The sequence below is a fragment of the Diadema antillarum genome, unplaced genomic scaffold (genome assembly GCF_040938485.1).
Source record: "Diadema antillarum isolate AM-2024a unplaced genomic scaffold, OU_Dant_1.0 seq00002362_RagTag, whole genome shotgun sequence".
In the NCBI taxonomy this organism is placed as follows: Eukaryota; Metazoa; Echinodermata; class Echinoidea; order Diadematoida; family Diadematidae; genus Diadema; species Diadema antillarum.
In genome coordinates, this window is record NW_027272976.1 from 19,370 (window position 1) to 46,683 (window position 27,314).

General features: G+C 39.0%; 1 protein-coding gene across 1 annotated transcript; it reads left to right on the plus strand.

Annotated features, from left to right (window-relative positions):
- The first annotated feature begins 188 nt into the window (after positions 1 to 188).
- Positions 189 to 27,170, plus strand: LOC139714646 (uncharacterized). Its single transcript, XM_071626326.1, has 22 exons — positions 189 to 203; positions 741 to 837; positions 5,305 to 5,427; positions 6,398 to 6,523; positions 7,379 to 7,507; positions 7,921 to 8,055; positions 8,737 to 8,856; positions 9,562 to 9,681; positions 10,413 to 10,535; positions 11,291 to 11,413; positions 13,563 to 13,685; positions 14,280 to 14,405; positions 16,586 to 16,708; positions 17,389 to 17,514; positions 18,699 to 18,791; positions 19,593 to 19,688; positions 20,603 to 20,698; positions 21,477 to 21,572; positions 23,454 to 23,555; positions 24,386 to 24,491; positions 25,865 to 25,981; positions 26,365 to 27,170. Exons 1-22 carry the CDS (start codon positions 189 to 191, stop codon positions 26,423 to 26,425), a joined length of 2,376 nt encoding a protein of 791 aa, XP_071482427.1. The 3' UTR covers positions 26,426 to 27,170.
- The last annotated feature ends 144 nt before the right edge of the window (positions 27,171 to 27,314 follow it).

Below are 27,314 nucleotides of genomic sequence, written 5' to 3' on the forward strand. Positions count from 1 at the left end.
TAAAACGAGGTCTCAGATCTCGCTTCGCACCTTTTCGGCTTCGAAAAGGCGAGGAAGAAGACGAGGAATCATCTCTTCATCTCGATTGAACTGCGTCCGTATGCGTCCGGTGATTGAGCAACATCGAAATACAGACCCAGTCTAGCTGCATGGTACCTGGTTGTCAGTGACGTGTTCCATGTGTAGAGATGAGCTTGTTGAGGGTGAATCATTGCTACCTACTTCAACCAGGGCAGAAAACGGCCTAATGACATGACAGGTGCATGCAGACAGGCAAATGTCCTTCACTCATGCTATACATACGGAGATTTTTTTACTGCGTGCAAACACTCAGACCCAACACATATACATGAAGTCATTTTCCCAATCCTAGCTGTTATAGCCGAGGGCGCTGAGCTTTACTTTGTAGAAACATAATAATGATAATCACATTTTTGCATAGTATATGTTTTCCTCCTTTTTTCACCATGCCCAAACCGTTATCTTAAACATTCCTACCGAGGAAAAATGTTTTTGATATGGTGCATATAACTCCTATACTAGTATTTGCCTCCGTGGAGTCTCATTAGTAATCATTACATGTATTTGCAACGTATCTGGCATTTTAGATCAACTCAACCAATGTGTCGCGTGCACTGTCATCTTATATTCCTAATTGGCATGAATGCATATCTTCTTAAAAGATGAATGAACCATTGATATTTTTCTTTCATCTCTCTGATTTGAATTTTTCGTTGTAGCCACAGTCAAGTACAACGCCTTCACCTTTTACAGAGATCAGCTACAGCTCCGGCGTCCCATCGTACCTCACGAGCGACTTCATCTATGACAGCTCCGGTAAGAAACAAACGCGGTATAAAGCACCCCCTTAAATCCCCCTACTATGACAGACGAAAGAATGAATTGTCATGATTTTAGGAAAGTCTTCGACTTTCGACAGCTGCTAAGGCGAAACAGACAAAAAAGAGAGGGGAAAAAGCATCGAAAGTGAGAAACATAATAAACGTGTGAACATCAGTCTAGCAGTCAACTACTTATAATGACGCCTGCCCGAAGTTGTCACGTATTTGGTGTTAGTGCGACTTTCATATTTTGAGAGTAAACTTTCGGTATCTCATCGCAGTCAAGGAATCCTGAATTTCCAACTGGAGAGGCAATTGACCCTTTGTGTGCTTTCGGTGCTGATTCGCACGGAAAATTGGTATAGCGTTGTACACACTCTCCAAAGTTCCCTGGCACAGAAAGGGTTAATCCTCATAAGTATGTGGTTGCTTTGGATTCTATGCTGTGTGTACAGCTCGCCCTTCTTTCATTCTTAATTCTTAGCAATGAAGCTGACTGGAACTAGTGTCCCCAAACATGATCTTTATTCAGCGAATTTAGGAAGAGTGGTGAAATGATGAGTGAGCGAGGGGGAAAGATCGATCAGGACATTCAAAGGTTGTTGATTTATTTAGTTTTTGGTACTGATTAATGTGCTGCCTCACCTAGGTCAAAACTGTACAATCATTCGTCACGTGATGATAAAAGAACGAGAGACAGACAGACAGACAAAATTATATCAACGAATTTCGCGAATCTTTTTTTTTTAATGGAAAGTACACGCTATACCTTGATGTGTTATCAATTTTCATGACTTCTGCTGCAGGAGCTAATGAAGGTTAAGTTTTTTTTAGACACTTCATAAGAATGTGTTTTTTTATTTGTCTTAAGTTTTTTTTTGTTTACTTTAATGTCGTTCTACTTTTGTTACCTCACGATTAGTTTTGAAGTTTCCTAAGGGCGAGCGGTTAACCAAAACTCGAGAAATTCATTGTTTTTTATCCATTCTCAGTGAAATTTTCACCGAGTGTTCGCTGAATAGACACAATGTTGTACAAGAAACTTTCCCTTTATATAAGTCGACCACTGCCGCTGCAACGTCGCATCGTCTCATCAAGGGGTATACTAGGCGAGATAATACCTTCTTGGTCTCATCGCCGTACACGTAACCTGAATTCAGAGGACTGTGGTTGTAGTGCGGTGAGAGGGGGGGGGGGGGGGTGTGTTACAGAGTCCTCCACTTAAAGTGAAGATATGCTCCATTTTCAAATTGATAGAGTAAAGCTGAAAAACTGAACCCTTCTCCTAAAATATAAAGAAACAACGAAAATTCGATTTAGAAAATGATCACAAATTTAAACTTATGGGAATTCTAAATTTCACACGTTTCCTTAAAAAATTGATATTGGACGCAGTCAGCTTCGCAAAGATTTTAACGCGATGATGTCATTGTGGGCTCACAAACCTCCCATTTGCTTGACATAATTCTTCACTAAATTTGCTTTTATTTGATATGAAACGAAGTAAGAAGTACGAAATCAAACCCTTTTCATCCAATTTCGTTTTGAGTTATAACAAAAGGTACAAAGTTAAATCATTGCATACAACTGGACTTACTGTTTTAAATTAAGAGGACGGTTTTATGTCCTATCCTCGAAATTTAAAACAGTAATTCCAGATGCTATTGTTTAATATTGTGCCTTTAGTGAACGTTGCCCGGATGAATCAGAACTGACATCAGTTGTTGTGACTTATGATAGACGGTTGTGATAGATGATATCGGTCCTGTCTCTAAAGTTTTCTGGGTTAATTCACGATCAGAAACCGCTTCCTCCAACTGGGTGCTAAATATCAGAAACATTATATCGTTGGGGAAGTGAATCAAGGCGACTTTAGCCATTTATATCGTATTTGACATGATTTTATAGTGCTTGCTAGTTTATCTGTATATTTATCCAAATGATGCGGTTCTCGAAAGAGGATGAGAGATGGGTGTAAGAGGATGTTGTGTGACTCTGCACATCCATCAGGCCGGTGAACTTATCTTCCGTTGTTGAGAGTAAAAGTCTCTGATATACGCCCACATTCCGTCCTCTCCATTCAGTGGCGTATCTAGGGGAAACGGCGCCCGGGGCAAGCGCGAAAATTGCGCCCCTAATTTCTGAAAAAGTGTTCAACCCCAACCCCATCCCGGTAGGGACTTTAAACAAAGTCTACATGATATGCTTTTTTTTAAGCACTTAAAAGGGGTCTTTTGAGGGTGATTTAAATGTAGCGAATTTTGATAAATTTTGGCGAGCGAGCCGAAAATTTTTGTATTTCAGCTTACAAAACATGGAATTCTTGCCATTTTTTGCTTATCAAATCTTACAATTCTAATCAAGATATAGTGACGGCCTTATAGATAACGATTTATACCAAAAAACTGAGGACTTTAAAAAAACACTCTAAATTAGTGCGCGCCAGTGAGCCGAAATTTGTATATTTCTGCGTCATCATCACGTTTTGTTCTTATCTCTCTTTTGATAAATTTTGGCGAGCGAGCCGAAAATTTTTGTATTTCAGCTTACAAAACATGGAATTCTTGTCATTTTTTGCTTATTAAATCTTACAATTCTAATCAAGATATAGTGACGGCCTTATAGATAACGATTTATACCAACAAACTGAGGACTTTAAAAAAATACTCTAAATTAGTGCGCGCGAGTGAGCCGAAATTTGTATATTTCTGCGTCATCATCACGTTTTGTTCTTATCTCTCTTTATATATATATATATATATATATAAATTTCGGCGAGCGAGCGCAGCGAGCGAGCCGAAAATTTTTGTATTTCAGCTTACAAAACATGGAATTCTTGTCATTTTTTGCTTATTAATCAATTCTAATCAAGATATAGTGACGACCTTATAGATAACGATTTATACCAACAAACTGAAGCCGAAATTTGTATATTTCCGCGTCATCATTACGTTTTGTTCTTATCTTTTTTGATTTGTTTTTTTTTTGCGCCCCCCCCCCGTATGTTCGAAACCGTTGGCGTCCTCTTTTGATCCAATCGGCGATCGCCTTCAGAACGAAAGAAATTGCAGCCGCTGCTCAGTGAAACATTTTGCCTGCTAAATATTAAATGACATGTGTGAGCACAATAGACATTGTCATTTTGTCCGCGTCATCGTCACGTTTTGTTCTTATCTTTTTCTTCCTATTTTTGATAAATTTTGGCGAGTGAACGCAGCGAGCGAGCCGAAAATTTTTATATTTCAGCTTACTAAACATGGAACTCTTGTCATTTTTTGCTCATTAAATCTTACAATTCTAATCAAGATATGATATAGTGACGGCCTTATAGATAACGATTTATACCACCAAACTGAGGACTTGAAAAAACACTCTAATAGTACGAGCGAGTGAGCCGAAATTTTTATATTTCTGCGTCATCATTGCGTTTTGTTTTTATCTTGTTTGATTTGGGGGTTTTTGCGCCCCCCCCCCCGTATGTTCGAAACCGTTGGCGCCTTTTGATCCAATTGGCGATCGCTTCAGAACGAAAGAAATTGCAGCCGCTGCTCAGTGAAACATTTTGCCTGCTAAATATTAAATAACATGTGTGAACACAATAGACATTGACATTTTGTCCGCGTCGTCATCAAGTTTTGTTCTTACCTTCTTTTTTATATATATTTGGCGAGCGAGCGCAGCGAGCGCGCCGAAAATTTTTGTATTTCAGCTTACGGAACATGGAATTCTTGTGTGAACACAATAAACATTGTCATTTTGTCCGCGTCATCATCATGTTTTGTTTTTATCTTGTTTGATTTGGTTTTCTGCCCCTCCCCCACCATTCTCCCTCCCCCCCCCCCCCTTTCCGGGCGAGTTTTTTTTTTTCTTCTTCTTCTTCTTCTTCTTCTTCGTTTTTTTTTTTCTTTTTTTTTCTTCTTTTCTTCGCTTTTTTTTTTTCGTTTTTTTGCGCCCCCAAGGAGTGGCGCCCGGGGCACGTGCCCCCCTTGCCCCCCCCCCCCCTAGATACGCCACTGTCTCCATTTCCTCGTACCGTGGGTGTATGTTTCCATTATTCCTCTACGAACGTCTCTGTATACCATCCAGCTTTCAGCATTGTTTATTATAAGGTAATACATATACATCACAAAATACAACGTCAGCTCCTTTTCCTGTGTGGTAATATGTTATAACAGTTTCCTTGTTTATTTCCTTGTTAAGAACACACACTGCAAAGTCAAAAGAAAGTGAAGGATTACATGCGAAAGGCGACTGCATTATAAACACGCACACACACACAAACACATACGCACAAATATATATATATATATATATATATATATACAGATATATACATACAGAGATATACGCACGCATACATGCACTCACACCCACACAAATAATATTATAAAACACATTTCAGCACTTTTGTATAGCTGTTAATACAGTTTGTGTGGTGCTTGGTATTTGTCTCTATTTACAGTCGAGCCCTGTACTGTTGAGAATGGCGGTTGTTCGGATATTTGCTTGCCCACCGGTTCGGGAGGCTACGAGTGCGCATGTCTGGACGGCTACACACTATCTTCAGATAACCATAACTGCACAGGTAGGTTGCCGCATGTGTTTATGTTCGTATTATCATCACCTTTCAATACACAACGCTTTCTTTTGCGTCTTTCGTGAATGAAAATAAAATTTCATCAGATTTGTTCCAACATCAGCCACCTCTCAAGTTTGCTGTACGTAAATCAGAAAGATGAATGTATTGAATAATTCTTCATTGTCATCTGAATTATACAAAATGCACGTGCTCTTAGGCTGCACATGTAAATGTAAAGAACGTAAAACATTTCTTTCTTTTTTTCAAGAGAGGCAAAGTTTTGGATAGTTTGTGCAATACAATCATACCCTCTTGGTATCTCTGAACAGGATGTATAGATCCGTCGATATCAAGAACAAGACGATTATGCAGGGAACCTATGAAAGTATACCCATGATTATGTCAGGGTGTGGTTTTTTTTTTTTTGGTATCGTGAAAAGAAATAGCTCAAAACCTCTCACACACGCACTTGCTTACAGATTTTTTTGTGTTAATAAACCCTGAGTCACCCTCTGTATCTATATATATGTAAGATACATTTCTGTCTTATTCTATCATATATTATATCATATCTAATATTACATTCTATTCTATCATATTGTATTATATCATATCATATTATATTATATTATATTATATTATATTACATTATATTACACTAAATTTTAATAAATTGCATCATTACATTATATAATGTTTCCATACAGAGATACGAAATATAAATTGAATTGAATGAAATAGCAATATTCAAACTATTTCTTATCCTTGACTTCTGGTTTTTGATTATGCAATACTCCCATTGGTGTAACAGCTAGTCGTCTGTGACATCATGTGTTGGCTCTGTCCCTCTCGTATTGTTTAGATATATCTTTGTCTTTTAAATTTATTCCCCTCCCCTCTCTCTCTCAATTCACATATCTATCTATCACTGCTCTCTTTCTCTCTCAATGAACCTGTGACACACGAAATCTAACAGACATCGACGAGTGTGAGCAAGAGAATATATGTGACCTAAACGAAGAATGCACCAACAGGCCCGGTTTCTATGTATGTCAGTGTGCCATGGGATATCAACCTGTCGGCCATGAGGGAATATGTACAGGTGAGTAAAGATTAATCAGTTTGATAAATTTCTAACTTCTTTAGATTATCGGGGGGGGGGGTGGTAAAAGCCCTCGATTCCTTTCATTGTATTTGGCTGATACGTGATTTTACTTTTGGAAGCTAGTTTAATTGTAACCTGTAGAAGGTGGCGACTGGATCCGAAAAGAAAAAGAGAGACGAAGAAGTGAAATCGGAGAAGTTTCTCGAACTTTCTTGGACCTTCTTTTGACTTGTCAAAGAAGGCGCGTCTTGGAATGTTCTTAGTTAAGAATGTTAGCTCAACTTTAGCAGTAAAACAGGGAAAACTGCGTGAGGAATCAGTATCGTTTTCATGTTTCCTCGAAAGTGTGTGAGCAAACTATTACACGGGATTCCACCCTATTATCACTAAAGAGAAATGGAATAAGTGCCTGAGGTTTGGATCCCCACACCGCTGGACTGCCTGTTTAATCTATACGACAGTCAATACTTTTTGTTTTCTATACATAAGCACTGCAGGAACGTTTCCAGCGTTTTGTGTTTTTGCAGGGAAAGTCTGTCACGTGGTATGCCTTTTCCACTTAAGAAGGTTTCCGAAGTCTCCTGAAACTGTATCATTATTCTCTTTAGAAAAACAAAACCAGACAAAACAAAGACAAAAACAATGGCAAAAACTGCGGAAGTATTCTAGTTGGGCGTTTACAGATAGAAATGGTATGATGACACACAGTTTACCCTATTGAGGCTGGAACCAGATTTGTTGTAATACCAAGATCAAACTCAGTACAAACCACTTATACGTCATTATTCTTGGAATGTTCCACAATATCGATATACATAAGTTACATTACTGTTGTCTCTGTTATTGTTTCAGACATAGATGAATGCACAGAGGACCCGGATGTCTGTGGTATCGGAGCCGACTGTGTGAACTCTGACGGTGACTACCAGTGTATCTGCCAGGCTGGATTCCTCTCATTCTTTGGCGACGGGAATTGTGAAGGTGAATATTTCGTCTCGTCTTAAATATTGTAACAAGATAGATGTTTATATAGATAGACAATAAGATAAATAAATAGATAAATAGATAAATAGATGGATATGAAGATTATTCAACCAAAAGGCGATTAATCCATTGAAAATGATGGATTTAAAGTCTTCATATACGTATAGATGGGTGAACGAATACATGGATCTTCATGACTGTGTACCGTTGTGATATGATGTAACATTATAAACTATATATAAACTACATTTGATGCATGACTTCAAACTCATTATGTAAATATCTACTGTAATATGATATGATATGATGTGATATGATATGATATGTATTTCTAATGATTATGAATTTTGTATGTTATCATGTATTATATATTGCGTTATCCTTTATAACCAACGATCTTTCCTACTCAGACGTGGACGAGTGTGAGTTCACCGAGCTACTTCACATCCTATGTGGACCGAATGCCGACTGTCTGAACACACCCGGCTCGTACGACTGCCTGTGTCTGGACGGATTCGCGCGGGACTCGAATGGGTTTTGCGTGGGTAAGAACAGGGGGGAACTGAAAGGGGGAGAAAAAAAACCCAAAAAAGGATGACTTGAAGGAGAAGAGGGAAAGAAGGAGAAGAAGACGGAGAGGCGGAATGAATGAATATATTTTTGTAATGCGAGAGCATAACCCTCTCAAGGCAGCACGAATAGAGATTAATGAATCTCAAGTAGGCGGAGGCTACTGTAATTCTATAACCCTTACTGTGCCAGTGAGTTTAATGTGCACATTTAATTTCAAGCACATACCTATGGGCAGGTGATTGTGTGGCGTGCTAAGGGTTAATGCATGAGCCAAACCTTGGGTCACAGACTCTTTGAACAGCATTCTAAGATTGGACTGCAAGAAAGATCAGAGGGATAAAACTAGCTAATTCTTCAAGATTTACAGGATAGACAGATGGGGCGGAGTGAGGGAGAAGGAGAGAATAGATTCTGAAAGCTTCCATCTCTTTGAGCATGTTCTGCCAATGAATTCAACAATATTGATGATAATGTAGGCCTACATACTAATTCAAATTGATCTGATGTATACATCTTATAAGATATTTGTTTCGATATTTACGTAAAAGTGTCAAATAATGTCTATTATACAAGGTACGTACCTGTTACTACGTAGGAATCTTGCCATGCATTGCATATTTCATCTAGTGTAATTTTATTGACAATTTGCCCAGATTTTAACGAGTGCGAGGTGGAGAACTTCTGCGGAGAGGGGGCGTCCTGTGAGAATCTGGACGGCTCGTACCGCTGCGTGTGTCACGATGGCTACGAGAACACTGCTGCTGGTTGCGCAGGTAAAGAAACGAAAAATCCAGTTCCTTATTCAGTTCAATTCAAGAGTCCTTAAACATGCCAGCACCACTTGAAACTCTACTATCTTAGATGTTAATGATACCTTAAAGTTATAGTCATAAGAGGATTTTGGTTTATAAGTTTAACATCCGAAGGGATCTCGAACAAATGCTCTCACCATACAGTACCCTAAAATTACGAATTCTGCGTCAGAACGGTTTACAGCAGGTTGTATTCCGTCTGAGCGCATGATGAATTCACATCGCCTTGAAGTACTCTCAACAGTTGGGAAGAAAACAAGAACAACTCAACGTAAATCCCTCACTAATTGATAGATTGAGCACATCATGCCTGTCTAACTGGAAACGCTATTTTCACATTAAGTCAGATAAAAGCGTTTAAGAACAGAGTTCTGTCAAATATGTGCCCATAAAATAATACTATGGCCTCCCAATGAATTGACGCATCCGTATAATGGAAAGCAATTGTTCCATAATGTGATGATTAATATGTGTGCTATCCCAATCTGTACTTCAAGTTCATAGCTCAAATCTGGCGGTTACAGAGATTCTTAATCATTTAACTCAAATATCTAGATGTATATCATCTTTAATGGAAAGACCGGTGATTCTATCCATCTCTTTCTCGTCATATTATTGCATTCCCTTGTTTTTGTTTGTATCCACGTGATTTGTTCCTCACATCAGATATCGATGAATGCTCTCGAGGTGCGGTGTGTCCCGGAATCTCGCTCTGCGTCAATCTGGTCGGCAGCTATCTGTGTGTGTGTCCGTCGGGCTTTGAGGGCAACGCCACGGATTGCCAAGGCATGTATATTACTTTGTCTGCGCCATTGCACCTTTTATAGCCCAATCATTGCGTCACTACAACGTGTCGCATTAGCGCATCCTTGCTTGGCGACCCTTTGGTATTTCTATGATGAACCCTATGCAACTGATCCTGTTGGTCTTCACTTTTTGTTGCGCTGATACAATTGGTTGCAGCAATTTTTTCAGTCATCAAATATTTAGTCATAACAGTGTCATACGATGATGGAGAAAATCAATGATGGTGATGATGATGATGATGATGATAACGATGATGATGATGATGATGATGATGATAATGATGATGATGATGATAACGATGATGATGATGATGATGATAACGATGATGATAATGATGATGATGCTGATTAACGTCAATACTTCCATCAAATCAATATACTGAAACTTAACTTAGTAAGCCTCTTTTGTATAAGCAGGATTATTTTGTTGTGACTGCTTCTAAGAAGAGCGTGAATGAATAAATAAACAACACAATGCACGCATGAATATAAATATAGTTACAATATGCTTACCAAAAATTGTTCTGTGGGTATGAAGATAAACGATAAATGAGTAGATAGAAAGTCAAGTTAATCTGTGAAAAGATAAGTAGTTTAGTGGCTACAGATTATTAGAAATGAATAACAATTTAAAACAGATCAGCAGATACATCTTAAAAGAATATGAAACGAAAATAAAAATGACTATACCTCGATTATTCCTTGCCGCAGATATCGACGAATGTTCCACTGGCCGGCATGACTGTCACACCTTTGCCAGATGCGGTAATATCGTCGGATCCTACTTCTGTCAGTGCTATGCTGGTTTCCATGGCGACGGGAAAAACTGCGACGGTAAGAAATGGCTTCAGACAACACTGTCACCATGATTTTTCTGTTCTCTCGTTGCAATGACTTTTTGTTTTCCTCTCCCGAAAGGGCACCGCTAGGATCTAAAAAAAAATGAGAGAGTGAAATTTTATAGAGAGTGAAAGATGAAGCAGAGAGGTATACATAAAATATGAAAAAAATAGAGAAAGTATTCCGCTAATTGATTCGCAGTTATGCGAGGTTTGTGTACATTATCAAGACATCTCGTTCCAGAGTTACGTCTGTTTTCTTCTTTTTTTTATTCAAAATGCCTTGCTTTTGCTTCATTGATAAACCCAAGTTTTTCAAAAACTGACGGATGTGACGTAGCAAGCGGCGGTGGTTCAGAGTAACAATAGGAGGCCTACATTTTTTTAGAACAATGACTATACTTAATAGTCCACTTATTCCGCCCATCCAGGTCCCTTTATTCTTTATAAGTCTAGATGTTTGCACATAGATATGCATAATATGTACGTATCGACTGTGTGTGTGAATGTGTCTTTGTAGGTAGGCCCTATGTATGTGCATAGTTAATAATGTAGTGCCTACGTGTTTGAGTCATCCAAATTTCTGTCTGTCTGTCTGTCTGTCTGTCTGTCTGTCTGTCTGTCTGTCTGTCTTTCTGAGTCTGATCTTCTGATTTACTTTTTGAAATCTTCTTCTTTCTTTCTTTTTTATTTACGCTTCTCCCTCCCTCGTTCATATACTTTTTTTTCCCTGGTCTACTTACTCAATAGATGCGGACGAATGTGCGTACAACAACGGGGGTTGTGACCAGCAGTGTATCAACCAACCGGGGACCTTTAGCTGCGACTGCTTCCGGGGTTACGAGGTGGGGCAGGTCAGCTCGCAGTGCCACGGTAAGATAATGCGAACATTTGACATTCGAGTAGACACAGGGGTACATGTGCTCTCCATACTGAGTAAAACATCTTGTCAAAGGATGGATGCACTAACCAGGCAAGATTCCAAACCCAGACCTTTTGTTTACAAATAACGAGCCTTGTCCACTATATGCCACGGTGCTCCCAAGTTAAGTTCACATCAGTTTAATTTGACAGCATGTGCGAGCAATATAAGGCGGCTGTAATCATACACTGCTGATATACTATAACTTTACCAACAACAACAAGAACAACAACGCAGTTAACAGTGGCTTGTTTGTACACTATGAAATAAAAGCATCACGCAAACTCTCAAATTTTGTAGCGGCAGCCTTACACACGAACCGTATAATACATCTGTGTACCACTGCCATCATCTTCTGATAATAGGCAAATAACAAAGAAAACAAATAAATAAACAAGTTTTAAAGAGAATTCATAGAAAGGTTAGATTGGTTACACTCCTTTTTTTTTAATTTTGCTCGGCTTTTACATACGGCATAACTAATCATATCAATAACTCCAATTGTGACAATCTAATAAATAGATTACCCATATTATACTCCTCGATCTCATGAGAATTAGCGTTTCAAAATCTGTATAACTGCAACTTAATTGTGACAAACACATCTCTGCTTTGAGCAGTATAATGATGGCGAGCGCATTGAGCAATTTTATGATGACGAGTGCATTGAGGAAGTCATCACCAGCAATTAGTGAGGATTCAATTTTATTTTTTCTCCTTTTTTTGTTGTTGAAAGAAGCTACCTCAATTTATCTTCTCTCTGACTTAGTTATCTTTTCTCAGTTAGAATCTACCCCAGCTTGCCTAATAAGTGATATTGTATTCCATCTTGAGAAAAGAATGCCACAGTTTTGGTTATTCTATGACAATATCATGAACCTGCTTTCGCGCCTCATATTCATCTAACCCCATAAAGCCCAAGGGGGGGGGGGTGCACATTGTGCCCCTACCAGATTTTCATTCGCTACTCCTTCGCCCTTTATCCAATTTTAACCAAATTTTGTGAATTTTCCTAAAATCTTATTGCAAACATTTTGATATATAATTGTGCTATATTTGATATTGCTGGTTGCCATGGCAACCATAAACTGACAACCATGTCAGTCAAATTTTGCGTATTTTTCTGTTCCAATCTCAATTAACAATGTTGTAGTGTGTGAAATTGGCGTTTCTTGGCTGAAATTTGCTGAAAAAAAAAATGTGAAGTAATTATGACTCTAAAATGTTTTTCCTATCATTTCCTATGTTTTTACGTGACATAGACATAAAACAATAGATATGATAGAGATAGTTGAAAATAACAGTTTTTCCAAAAATTGCCCTTCTATTTTGTGTCATTTTCAGTCCTTCACCCAAGTTATGCCTGTAATATCATTTGTTATCACATTATCAATTTGCAAACTTAAAATTCCAATAATATGAAAATATGAAATGTGATTACTATTCACGCACTTATCCCAAACAATGCATGACAGGTCTCATAATGTATTTCTGTAGTTTGCTTTGAATAGTGCCCCCATGTGGGGACCTTGACAAATTTCAACTAAACAAATAATGAGATTCGACTTGTACATCATTTGTGGCAAATATGAAATAATTAATCTATACTGAGAAACGTATACTGGGGATAAAGATATTACACAGAAAAATCATGTTTTTAGCACATTTCCTATGTATTTCTTTATATTTTGGAAAAATAACGCCCTCTATGGGTGAACTTGAAAAATGTCAAATGCTCGGTCATGTAGAGTATGAGTTGTTCTACCCATGTGCCAAATATGACGGTAATACATCAAACAATAACAAAGTTATGTAGAGGGCACAATGTGCACATACATACGCTCTTTAACAATGATTGCACAATACCTCTCCAAAGTTGTCTGTAGGCCCTACCTAAGCGCGAATCGTGTCAGTAATTTTCTTTTGTGCACAATGTTGAATAATTCGTCGGATGAGTCTCCATGTTATGATATACGCCGCTTCAGGGAGTAGACTGGTGCACAGAAAACCTTTCAAAATAATCTATGTAACTTCCTCTCGCACCCAGTCATGTTGTTTGATAAATAATTATGTGAAAATTGATTCATGATGTACGCTCAGATATAGACGAATGCTCGTCGCAAGAAGAGATGTGCCAGCAGCACTGTTCAAACCAGCCCGGCTCCTTCCGGTGTTACTGCGACATCGGGTACCAACTCCATTCAGACGGATCCACCTGTATCGGTGAGACACGGGGCCTGCCTGACAGTGATAGTTATATTACATTGAAAGCCTTCATTTATTTGATATCGTTGCCTTCCATTTTTTGAGCTTGTTGTTGTCCATTTCTTTCCATGACTTTTATTCGTTTAAACTAAAGTTTGGTATAATTTGCGTCCTGAGATATGATTTCTTCGTCTTAAACTCGTTTTTTTTTTTTCATGTGATCACGTATACCCAGCAGGTCTTTCTTCTTTACTTTTCTGGTTTGCGTTTGTACCCGCTCCATGAACTTCTGTAAAAACGGGTTCACTGCTGCATTTTAATAACTCGTCATGAAGTGTCGGTATTTTATGTGGATTAAGCGTTCATCCATTAATGGCAATATACATTTCTGTTCTCCTTTCCGGGTACGTTCTATCTTCCCGAAATTCTTCGTGCGCAGTTCTTCTTAGCAAATCTAAGTTTCACAGAAGCTTCATTCTTTTCCATTTTGTTCCTTTATGCGGGCGGGGGGGGGGGGGGGGAGGGATCAGTGGTGTTTTAAACATGTCAAACATTTTCCATCTCTTTCTTTCCCCGTTCTCCAAACCTCGCTCCTACACGACGTACACACAGACATCAACGAGTGTCAGATCAATAACGGAGGATGCCAGGAAGTATGTATCAACACCGACGGATCGCATCACTGCGACTGCGGCCCCGCCCATGCATTGGTGGTGAACAGCACCAGCCAATGCGAAGGTGGGTCTGTATTTTCTTTTTAAACTTTTATTGTGTACCACAGACTGTGGGCAGTGTCTCAGTGGTACGGGTTTCTCTCCACTATTTATTTTTCTTTTGAAAATTTGCGATTAGTGTCATTAAATAAAAACAAGAATAATTTGGGTAGTATGAGATCTTAGACTCTCAATGTTTTTCTTAAGATAATCAGTCTTCGTTACTAATCCAACCATCAGTACGTAGACCCCCTGTAAAATGACCCTTTTTCTGACATATTGCTCTGACATCAGCTTTATTACTTCAGTATCGTTAAGGAGCTATCAAGCATACTCTTGAGAGAAAATTCTCTTATCAGTCTGAAAGCCGTCGAACATGGACAGTGATCGTTGCTAGAATTGTCCAATCATGTTCATCCAATATAGCTTTGACCGCCATAACCCACATTCACTTGGCTGTATAGCAATCAGATCAAAAGGCTGTGCTTGGTAGCGCCATCTCTCCAGTATTTTTGTTTCTTTATAGCAGTAGTTGTAGTCTGGTGTGTGCGAGACGAGGTCCGCATCTTTATTACCTCGCTGTCAACGAGTTATGACTACTAATAGTCAAACAGTGATGTACAGCAAGAATTTGACATTGAGAAAAGGGAAATGGATAAAGAGGAAGTGGAAAAAAACAGCAGTCAGAGACATGCATAAAAAAAGATAATTGATTTGATACATAGATAGATAAAATGATTTCAATAGACAGATTCAGAAAAAGGGAGGAGGGAAGAGTAGAGATAGATAGAACAGTATCGTACACTGGGGATCGACGGCAGGAGAAAAATGTCGAACCCTTTGCGACGGATTTTCAGCGATGTATGCCGGGCACAATGGTACCGCCGAAAAGCGGGCAATAAACAAAATGCATCAAGCCTTTTTAGCCGCTTAATTAAAAAGTGGATGTACAGGTCTTTGGCAAACACGGTGAGCACGTGAGAGACATGTGCCCTTACTAGCACACATGCATCAGAATTACGTCGCGAGAAGAAGAGAGTGTGCCTTGGAAAAACAAAAAATCTTTCACGAGGAACTGAACTTATATAGAAAAGAGATGCGGTGCATCCACTTTTTTGACTGAAGCTCTGGATATTATTGCTTTTTATTGCTCCTGGAGGGCGACGGAAGTGTTCTAGGGGAATTTTATTCTATCTATATTTTTTTCCCAGGAAGCTACGCTTTTCCATGATCTTATTTTCATCATTTCAATCACGTTTCCTCATGTTGTGTCAACTTCAATGATTTATTTTATGTTAAAGGGGAGATGCCATACTTTGATATTACATGTGTATGGAAGTTGTGTTATATATGTAGGTCTTTTATATCAAATATATTTATGTATCAATGAATATATATATATATATATATATATATATATATATATATATATATATATATATACAGATAGATAGATAAGATAGACAGGTAGATTGACTGTATATAGGTAGGTCTATATAGGTTTTTGAATCTTGCATGCGGTGAGAAGGCACCTTGTTGAAACTCTCTCTACGGATCCTTATTAAGTCATGAACGTGATTTATCGAAACTCACCAGGGCGCATCCTTCTTCTCTAACAAGGCCTTAAGGCGAGGCAAGTTTTGGGTTTTTGTTTTTTTAATCACGTAAACTTCTTGTTTTCCAACCTTCTTGCTCTAGTTTTTTATAATTCAACTGTTTTAGTCATCATCCCTCGTCTGTCTCTCATTTCTCTTTATTACCATTATGATAATCAATATGGCTTCTGTCATTCATGTTATGTCTCAAAATGGAAGGTAGAACGTGCAGATCGAGGGCAGGATTGAAACTTTTAGAATGTCATAGATTCTTTTGTCTCAGTGAGGTTCATTGCGATTATTCACCCCAAAGTTTTAAGTCGATGCCGCGCCAAAGTCGTGTAGTCATGAGCATTGTTTATCGTTGTTACCATGGTGACTGGTTAGAAACAATCAGACCTGGGTTAGAGGTTGACTTTGTCAATCATTAATGTCTCCCTGGCTGCGGCGGGGACTTGGATAAACAGTCGCCTGCATGCTGCCAACACACGTAGTTTTGTCATGACCTTAAAATAAGTTTTGGAAGCAGGTTTCCGCGGAGATGGCGTCACATTGTCATTCAGCTCTTATCCAATGACGCGTCTTGCCTTTTTGTCTCCTCCTCCTCCAGAAATCACAACATGTGCCGTGAAGAACGGAGGCTGTGCCCAGCTGTGCCGAATGGGCCAGCTGGGGATCACGTGCAGCTGTGGCCCGGGTTACGTTCTCAACGAAAACGGTCGGGATTGCGACGGTGAGTCAAAACAAATGCTGGACATCAGGACATCATCAAGTAGCTGAGACTAATGTGACCCACAAGGCATCACACAGATATGCCTCTGACATTACAAGCAGATAAGAACGATGTGCTGAAGTAATTGTAGTCTGTTTTTGATGTTATCGTGGTCCTCTTCCGCTAATATTGTGGAATAATTTCTCCCATATGTTCTGCGAACGTTTGTGTAATTACTCCTAGGTTCTCACTATATACATCATACAAGTGGCTAGTCTAACCCAAGCAGGTGGTGGCTGGCAACTAGAATAAGCATTGTTCTGTGCTTCTGTATCCTGTCCCCACCTCCACCCCCCCCCCCAATATCGATAGAAGAAAAAGAGAAGAAAAATACACAAACAAAAATTAATGAACGATTTTTTAAAATGATGACGGATGACCAGTTCCTGGAAGGGGACTCGAAGACCATGGAAGGTTTTTATCAGCCACGTTAAAGATGCAAACAAACAAACAAACAAACAAAAAAAAAACCGAACAAATGATAAATACTGTTTGTGTCTTTAAGTAATGAGCAGAGTCATGTGCCCATTTTCAAACGGCCTTTCAACCGGTCTTTCAAATACATATCTTATATAAGATGCACGCCTTTATCCAACTGCCAAAAGTGTCTTCTATACCTCGATGATTTCCACCTGTCGCAGATCGCAACGAGTGCGCGGACGCGAACGGAGGCTGTGAGCAGTTCTGTGAGAACACCATCGGGAGCTACCGCTGCACGTGTAGAGATGGCTTCATGGTTCGACCCAGGCTGAAGTACAGGTGTGAAGGTAAGTATATGATCGCAGAGGAAATATGCCGCCTCGATCTCCTTGGTGTTTCGTTTGTACAGTTAGGATAATCTTGCAATTATGATATCAGTCATGGCTATTTGTATCGAATCTGTAACTATTCGCAAGCAGGCAGGCAACGCCAGAAACAGATTTATTTCAGTATCTTTTGTACGAAAAAGTAGCGAGGTTCCCAGCAAGGTTCATGCTCACCCACACGCATTTGAGACCTCTAACGTTGGATGCCAAAGTGACTAACGCAGAGGGGGTATTTCAGTGATTCTGAAATCACACCAAGGACGCTCCCAGGCTTGGACCCACACCAAAGATAGTAGCTTTAATAAAATTGCTCTTCACGAGCCCTATCACTTTGCAGTACCAAGGATGGTGAAACAATTTGATCCAAACAACTTGGAATGCCAGCTTGATCGATATGGATTAGCCATAGTTGATGAAAATGAATTCCTCTTTGTAAATGAGCTCATTTTGGAGGGTACAAAAAATGCTCACAATTATTGTTTCGACGGAAATCACATACAGTTTTTTTAGTCATAACACCATCTAGTTTCCCGCCATGGACCTCTGAAGAAAGTTCGAGCAGAGCACTCACCTTATGCAAATTGTAAGAGTGATATCAACATGTTGATTTACTTGAAAATCAATTACAAACCACATTGATTTATTTTTTCGCGATTGTCACAGTATTCTTTTTAAATCTTTGGTAATAATAATCATCTTAGAGGGCGGTGAGTTGGCTCAGTCGGTAGCGCGTCTGCCTCACGATCACGCGGCCCGGGTTCGAACCCGAGTCTGGACTGAGCAATGTTGTGTGTAAACATACCGTCCCCTCTAGCAAGAGGCAAAACACTCTGTCCCTCGGATAGGACATAAAATGGAGGTCCCGTGTATGAGAGAGTCACAGCTCATGCACGTAAAAGATCCCGCTTCATTCATTCATCGCAAAGAGCAGGGTGTCTAACCCGGTGAAGTGGTCCCACCCCACATCCAACTGGACCCCATGGAAGACCAGCTTATTGTAGCTGAATATGGGCTATCCAGCCATCTTCACAGATGGAAAATGAACAACAACAACAACAACATCTTGGATAATATATGATAGACAGAGAAGAGATTTGATATATTCGACATTCTATCCCATCACCCTTTCAATAATTGTTGCCCAGCTATATGTGACCCACCGTGTATGAACTACGGTGTCTGCGCTGGTTCCAACTACTGCGTATGTCCGGCAGGCTACGGGGGACCGACTTGTACTCGTGAGTATGAAGTGTGAAGAGTGATTGAAGTGGAGATTAAAGCATTAGCGCAGTGGAGATTGAATCATATAATTCTTATTGTATTATCATATCAGTCGGAAGGTTTTCGTAAATCAATAATTCTTGAACTGGCAATTCATCACATATTTTGTCTCCATTGTGGTCACTAAAAGATACCAAACAGCACGACCAATTACAGGCTAATCATTGTTTTCCCCGGCGTCTCCATTCTTTTCAACACATAAAACTGTAAAAACATTAACTTTGCGTCGCCCAGATTACTTCATAAAGTATTATGTTGTTCTTGCGCAAAAACACTTTGCCGTTGAAGACAAGTCCCGGGGATGCTTGGGCAGATGTCTGTTCGAAATGTGTGTTATACCAAAATCAGCTCGTCTTCGATAGGTTAAAATAACTGTTCATGGGACCGATCCTACTTCGTGTTGTAACAAGTGTTACACTGTAATCTCGATAGGCCAAAGTTGTCACCGAGATACATGAACTAGAATACGTTTGCTTGATATTGTTAACAATATATTGCATAATATGGCTTAATTTATTAATGTATACTTTGTATTTGTATCACCTTTCTGTTGGACACGTTGGATGGGGGCAATATTGAATTGAATGTACATCTATATCACGGCTCTCGACTTTTTCAAATAAAAGTATGACAAGTTTTCTTGGAAAAGTGATGATATGATGAATTTACTTCATGGCTTTGAAGTCATTGAAAAGTTTAATCTACGATTTATTATTTAAAATGATCATAATTTTTGTCTTTCCCCTGCGTCTCCCCAGCTACCTGCAACCCACCCTGTATGCACGGAGGCACGTGTCTCCGCTACAACAGGTGCTCATGTCCCAGTGGCTACTCAGGCATTGGCTGTCAGCGACGTAAGTTATCACCTAACTTTGCCCGTCTCTTCTCTGTATTTATCTGTCTGTCTGTCTGTCTGTCTGTCTGTCCATATATTTCTCTCTATCTGACTCTCGTCTCTCTGTCCTTTTCTGTCTGTCTGTCTGTCTAATCGTCCGCCTGACTATCTGTCTTTCTGTCTCTCTGTATTTCTGTCTGTCTGTGATATGCCTATTTTAGTTTATCGCTTGATATCAATGTGCTTCCATCAAAACGCATTCCCCAAAGTTCATAGTACGAAATCAGATATGCCATATAAGTGCATGACTGATATTTGGTGATGACTTTTGTCGTTGATGGTACTTCGAAGAATTATCCCCATCTTTCACCACCCAGTTGGCAACGTATTAACGTTTATAGTGGAACGAGATTAATCGAAGATATTGCTGACGTACTGAATATGTTCACTTTCTTTTCCAATTACGTCTGCTCCTTCGTACACATTGGCCCGAATGAAGGTGGTACAATTGAAACAATGGTTTAAATCATTGACAAAGACCAAAGTTTTGTATGGGGCGCCAAGTGTCGCATGGCCTATTTCGTTATGAAATCAGTTATTTTTCATTTCGTAAACATAATGGTCATTTCGTCGACGAAATGACTGAATTTGCAGCTGTTTTGTAAGAAAATAGCCATGCGACACTTGGCGCTCCATACAAAACTACGCTGCATAGTCATCTTTAGCACCTTCTCAGAAGTCTGTTCGTGGTGTTGTAATATTTCCCTGTCGTGTTAAAACTGATTTACATTGGCATTCTTAACCCTCCAAGTACATCTGTCACTGTCAGTGGTCATGTTGCAACCTGTGATAAACATAATACCACACATATAGCAAAAGTTATCTTTGGCAGTAAGAGGATTATTAATAGCTCATTACGTCCTTTTTTCCCAGCCACCTGTGAGCTGCCTTGCATGAACGGAGGAAACTGTATTGGGCCGAACGAGTGCCAGTGTTCCGCTGGATATGAGGGCGACCAATGCCAAACGCGTGAGTTGAATTGCGTCCTCACCGGTTGGGATGGGAAACTATACTCAACTGTCGACAACATTATGAAACCGCTTACTTTCTTGGATTTTTTGGTCTTTTCATTCCGCCTGTAATTTTTTTATGAGGAGATATTCAACTTTGGACTGAGCAGATTTCGAGATGATTCACAACTTCGATTTAACCATAATATTACCTTCTTTGCCTGATTCTTTTCGAAATATTATTGGCATATATAGCGCTCATTGAATTTCCAGTGGCAAGAAGAGCGTATATGTCGCAAGGATGTTTGAAACATCTTTGTTATGACCATGTCTTAAGCAGTATTTTATAATAAAGACAAAATTAGTTGACTGAATTCCGAATTATGTGTAATACCTTAATTTAACGTAAACCTGTTTCAATATTGGAATATAAGCTTTCTTTGATTTCTCTGTAACTATCTTTTCATCTAGGAATCAATAAAAGAAATAGCCTAAGGCCACTTCAGTCCAAAAACGTAAAACGTTTTCCTATGATTGTAGCATAAACATTGTTTTCACTATCACACCGTAGACTACTCTTCAGTAGGCAGTAACACATGAACACAAGGGACTATGACATAATTATGTATATAAACGTGTATGTTTTTCACCTTGCAGTACTGTACACCGATGTTTTCCCGACATGATAATTATGTGCATTTCTCAACTATCTTTTGATATGTGAACTGTGGAAACTCATCTGTGATAACGTGAGAAACAAACCACATAAGGGCATATTGTGGTTGTCTTTCCCCCAGCCCAGTGTCAGCCGTCGTGTGAGAATGGCGGGACGTGCTATGCATCGGATACCTGCATCTGTCGACCGGGCTTCTACGGGCCCAGGTGTCAGTACGGTGAGTCCTCGCTAGACCCAGGCCCTCCCCGCTCTCAGACTCTATCCATCCCATAGCTACAGAATACTTATTGGATTCCTACTCGATTACTTTCAATCCGAGGATGCGAGTCCTGGTTTCTTGATGTCAGTACGGTGAGTCGATCCTCTTTAGACCGGAATTTTGTTCACTCTATCCGTCCAGTGGCTATAGAATACTGATCAGATTCCTAATTGGTTACTTTCCATGCTTTCATTCCGAAGATGCGAACTCCAATCCGTTGGCAAAGATTCGCTGGCTTGTATTCAGCTGGATCACCGTTGTCGTAGATCCGACAAAATTCTATCAAAATTCGCTCTTGGATATAAGAGATCAGAGTGTGTGAGACCTTCCTCCCACCTCTCTCCCACCCCACCTTTCCCCCTCAGTGTCTGTTGATCCCCCCCCCCCCTCTCTCTCTCTCTCTTCCTTTCACACTCTGCTGTGAGCTACATCATGAAATCTTTTGCGTTAATAAAACTAGACTTTTGTGCTATCTCCCAAGAAAATTAATTTAGTCGCCAATTTTTTATTTTTTATTTTTTTGGTGCAGTTGGCGAACCAGTATGAGGACTTCTCGTACAGCGCCATCTTCCGGCCAAACCAACACATTTACGATACACGAATTTGCTAAATCTCAATCTCGTGCCATCAGAATACTCGAGTATATTCAGTATCATTAATAGTTAAGTATACAGTGGAATATGTTCTCTGTACTACTCAGTATTTGATATTGCGTAAATCATGCTCATAGTCAATGAAAAATGCGTAAGAGTGACACATATTTCGTCAATATTAACAATACTACAACAGCAGATACATATGTATACATCACCGTCATACACAGTCTTTAGATTTTTTAGGTATTCAGTGACACCGCTGTATGCATTTCCGACATTGCTTCGATGTTATCAAGACTGATTTGTATCTATTCACAGCAACACGAAAGCCATTAGTATTGTGTTGCTCGCGTAGCCCCGCGGAATCAGTAACTAAGTCAGACCATTAGCCGCGTTTTCGTAGTTTCCTTTTATTAACCACCACTGCAGTGTTAGAATATAGTTTTCCCCACACATATTTCTCGTTTCTTTAGTGACCCATGTTGATTCATGTACGTACACACAAATCGATATCCATGCGGGCATTATGTGCCTGACGAACATACTTTAGGGATCCACGTCGATGTAAACACACTAGGCCTACTGTACCACATTGCGTGTTCTTACGACAACATTGTTGTCGTGTCCGCGATCTCAATCAATAACGCGGGAGCAGAGGTACTTTATTTGTCACCTATAATAACAGATGGGAGTTTCCGAATCAGAACTTCCGGCAAAATCCTCTTGTATTATTTTCCTCTTTTGTCGTCAGACATACGTCAATATTGTGTTGATGAATGAGAGTAGGTTTCATGGGGGAAAAGGTGATTTGATTTGTTGACATTCTTTTTGACTTATATGATGTAAGCTCGCATTATGTGTTTTATATCTTGAAGCTCTTAATTATCTGACTGAATTGAATATGCTACTGGCGACTGTGTCCTATATCGTATATTCTTTCTTTCTAAAATATACTATGTACCTTTCAAAGATTTATGAATAAAAAATATGTCTGCTCACTAAAAATAGATGTATACACTTTTTTTCAGTCAGATAGCATTTTCTTGTCTCTGTACTGAGTAGGTCTACACAATGGTCATTCAAAATTGTGCGGAAGTTTTCAAACAATTTCTGACCAATCAAAATTCACTCCATCGTTCATAGAATTCAAATAGCGAAGTTCGTAACTCTGAATCCACTGCCGCATCTTCAATACCAAGAAAGCTTGACAAAAAATATTTTGTCCTCTTTGTTGCCTCGACAGAGCGCTCGTATTGTTACAGACCGTGCAGAAACGGAGGAAGATGCGTGGGTATCAACAGGTGTAGTTGCCCATCCGGCTATTACGGACTTCAGTGTGAACACGGTAAGAAACAAAATGGGTGTGGCAGGGTGCTTGGTATACCGCGTTTAAACCTGGGAATTGTCACCGACATTATCATGAATATCATTGGGTGGCAAGAGTGTATGCATGTTTTGGGTGTAAGAGGGTTAATTATTGTGACAGACGTAGCCACGAATTGGTTTGTGATAGCCTGAGGCTGTGGCATGTTTGTTTATTAAGTCTTTTGTTTGCTTGTTTGTTTGTTTTTTAGTCATCATGATCAATGTTCAACTTTTGCCGCCCAGCGTGACAACGATGTGTATAACAATGAGTTCAGATCTACTGATGCTATGATTCTTGGGGAGAAATTGGAATCGAAGAAAAGGGGATGCAAAATTTGTTGCGTACTTTATGAGGGCCTCGCTTTGCTTTCAATAACCAACTAATATTACTGTTTGATTAATGTGCTAAATCAGTTTTTAATAGGATATAAATCGGATATATGTATTTTTCATATATGTGTATACAGTTTATAATACTAGTATTCATTCATATCATATGTCATATAGATAATTACATTACATTGTTGATATGTATAAATATAATATATATCATACATTATACATTATATAATATATGATATATAACATATAACATATAATATATCATATATGATATATCATATATGATATATAATATGTAACATCTAATATATATTATATAACATATAAAATATAATATATAATACATATCATATGATATATAGTGTATAATATATAATATTATGTGATATATAATATACAATATTTCATGGATAGACGTGACGGTTGTAATAATCTGACGTGTGTTTTGTTTGCTTGCTTGCTTTTAAGTGGGTGCCGTGCGATGTCGGCCCGCCTGTCAAAATGGCGGAACGTGTATGCCTGGCAACAGGTGCATTTGTCCCACCGGGACTTCGGGGCTGCGATGTGAGAGACGGTGAGTTCAGACTGGTAGGGAGGTATCATTTTATTTTAAATCTTGATTAACAACAAATCCAAGATAAAGAAACACATGATAGTGTTTAGGTAAATTTAGACAGACAAGAAAGTCTTTATACATTCCTGGTTAAAAAAAACAAACAAACAAACAAACACAGCCAACAACACGTTAGAAACACAATACTCCTCTTTGTATTTTGATGTTTAAAGTTAAGAAAGACAAGACAGACATGAGAATGAAAACAATGACTGCATCAAGTAGAAAACACCACACATGACTATGTTTGGGTAAGCTGAGACTGACTAGGTGTGTCAAACAAACAACTAAACAAAATATTCGAGTAAGGAATAGAATATCGTGTTTATTGATTATCAAACGACATGTGACTGCACAGTTCAGACTGTGCAGGATGCTGGGTTAGTGCTGCGCAATAAAATTTCATTGTGGTAATGGGTTACCAATGCAACATTAAAATGTAGATTTAGAGTGCAAGTTCTGTTACGAAATCTAACTCGTGTGTCATTGCAGAAAAAAGGAAATCCCATTATATCTGCTCTCACTCCACCCCCTTAAACTGCTAAGCGTGTTTCACTTTTGCTTTATTGTAAGTAATAGTTCATTGTTAACAATATGGACTAATATCGATCAATATCATACGCATAATATGCGCAACCCTGGCAGCGCCCTCAGTGTTGGCCACAGCCTGTTCGGCATATTGCATTATTCGTGGTTGTAGGAAACTCTGCAACCAACAATAAACGTTGGCTGCCTACAATGAAAAGAGCAGGGTTAAAGTTTATCAGACAGATGTTGGGTTTCCCTGAGACCACATTCGATTTTTCTGTCGTAGCATATGCATGGGTAGATCCAGATTTCATGCTGCGTTAGACTGCACAATTACACCAAATCACAGTCAGTTGAGATGCTATCGACCATCGAAGATGTCGACGATAATAATGATGATTTTGATGATGATGATGGTGATGATGATGATGATGATAATAATGATGATGCGATAATGATATAATGATGATATGATGATTGTAATGATGTTGTTGCTGCTGCTGCTGATGATGATGATAATGATGATGATGATAATGATGATGGTGATGATGATGATGATATGATGATGATGACATGATGATGAGGATATTATTATGATGATATGATGATAATATTTATGATGATGATATTATGATGATGATGATATGATGATGATGATGATGATGATAATAATAATGATGATGACGACGACGACGAGGACGATGATGTTGAGTGACAATGGCAATTGATGATAATGCATGATAATGATGGCATGACATGAATTCTTAAAATAAGGTACTTTTAATGTTCTTTGTTCCTTGGTACAGTGACTGCCCCCTACAGACCTACTCTCAGACCGTACGCCGAGGTTCCCGGCGTTTCGTGAAGGAAAGTTACACTTCCCCCTGCGGTCCCTTCGGCTGGAGGACGTGCACCTTATACAGGTGAGAACACTAGAACATAGGTCTTGCTAATGGGGTGTGTCCAACACCCCTTCTGTTCCTGTCTGTATACTTTGCAAGGTCTTGTTATTTAATCATTGGTTGTTCAAGACGTAGTATACATCACCAAATTACTCCTTTTTTCTTACATTCACGTTTAACACGTCAGCTGATAGATACATATAAATTTGAATTCTGGGTAATGAAGATGTTGTTGAATCTTTGAAAATAGCCACACAGAGGGACTCATGATAACCACTTTCTACCATAAGATAAAGTCAATAAGTGTAAATGTCTATACGAATTCTCAGCTCTGAGAGCTATTTTTGCCTACAGAAGAAAAAAAGTATAACAGGACTAGCTGATTCTCTTGACTTGGTTTGCAGGACTATCCAAAAACACATCTACGACACGGTGACGAGGGTGGGTTACCGGTTGGCGTGTTGAGCAGACGGACGATACTTTCATCATATCGATACCCCCCGTTCTGGATCGAGCACTGCCCGCGCTTCAAAGAAAATGTGAAAAGGAGATTTTCTGCAAACCGAGACCATGGCGGAGATTCATTTATTCGGACTTTGAATCAGGGTCCGAACAAGTCAACGAAAACGTAACTGATTTTTCACAAAGCGTATTTAGTTGGATACAGTCGACGACAAAAAACAAACAAACAAACAATCAGGCAAAGGCAATTATCACCGCATCATGTATAATCATGCAGCACCGTTGGACATCCATAAATGTAATCCTGCGAATGATATCCATATTTTCATATATACTTTTTGAGCGTTGCGTTTGGTGTAGATTAAATGAAGCAAATGTATATACATCCTAACTTCATGGTTGGTTAACCATTCGCATGAAGCTATTACCTCCTATTTCGGGTTCATATGATGGCAGCTCAGTGGAGAAAATGTGGCTTTCGTTTTTTTTTAAACCAAAAACTAAGAAAAACATGCCTTTAAGATTTCTGATGGGATCAAAATTCGTGACTCTTGATTACGTTGTGTAAAAGAGGCTATATAAACAGTTATGCATCTCATTTCCCACTCGCCGAATTTCTTTCGCTAAAATCAAGCATGTCTTGTCAAACTACCGGGCTCCTTTCATACCAGTAGGTGAGGAATCACGGTGTAAATGGCGTTGATAGGATTTTGTAGTGGCTTTCACCCTATATATATGTTTTAATTCCCATACTACATACTATAATTCCCATCTTGCCTGGACTCTTATGGCATGGTTTAATGTACTGGTAATTATTTCAGAACTACATTGCTCATTATAGGAGTATCAAAAGGCACTGTACCTTGGTATCATATTCATAATGGTATCGAAA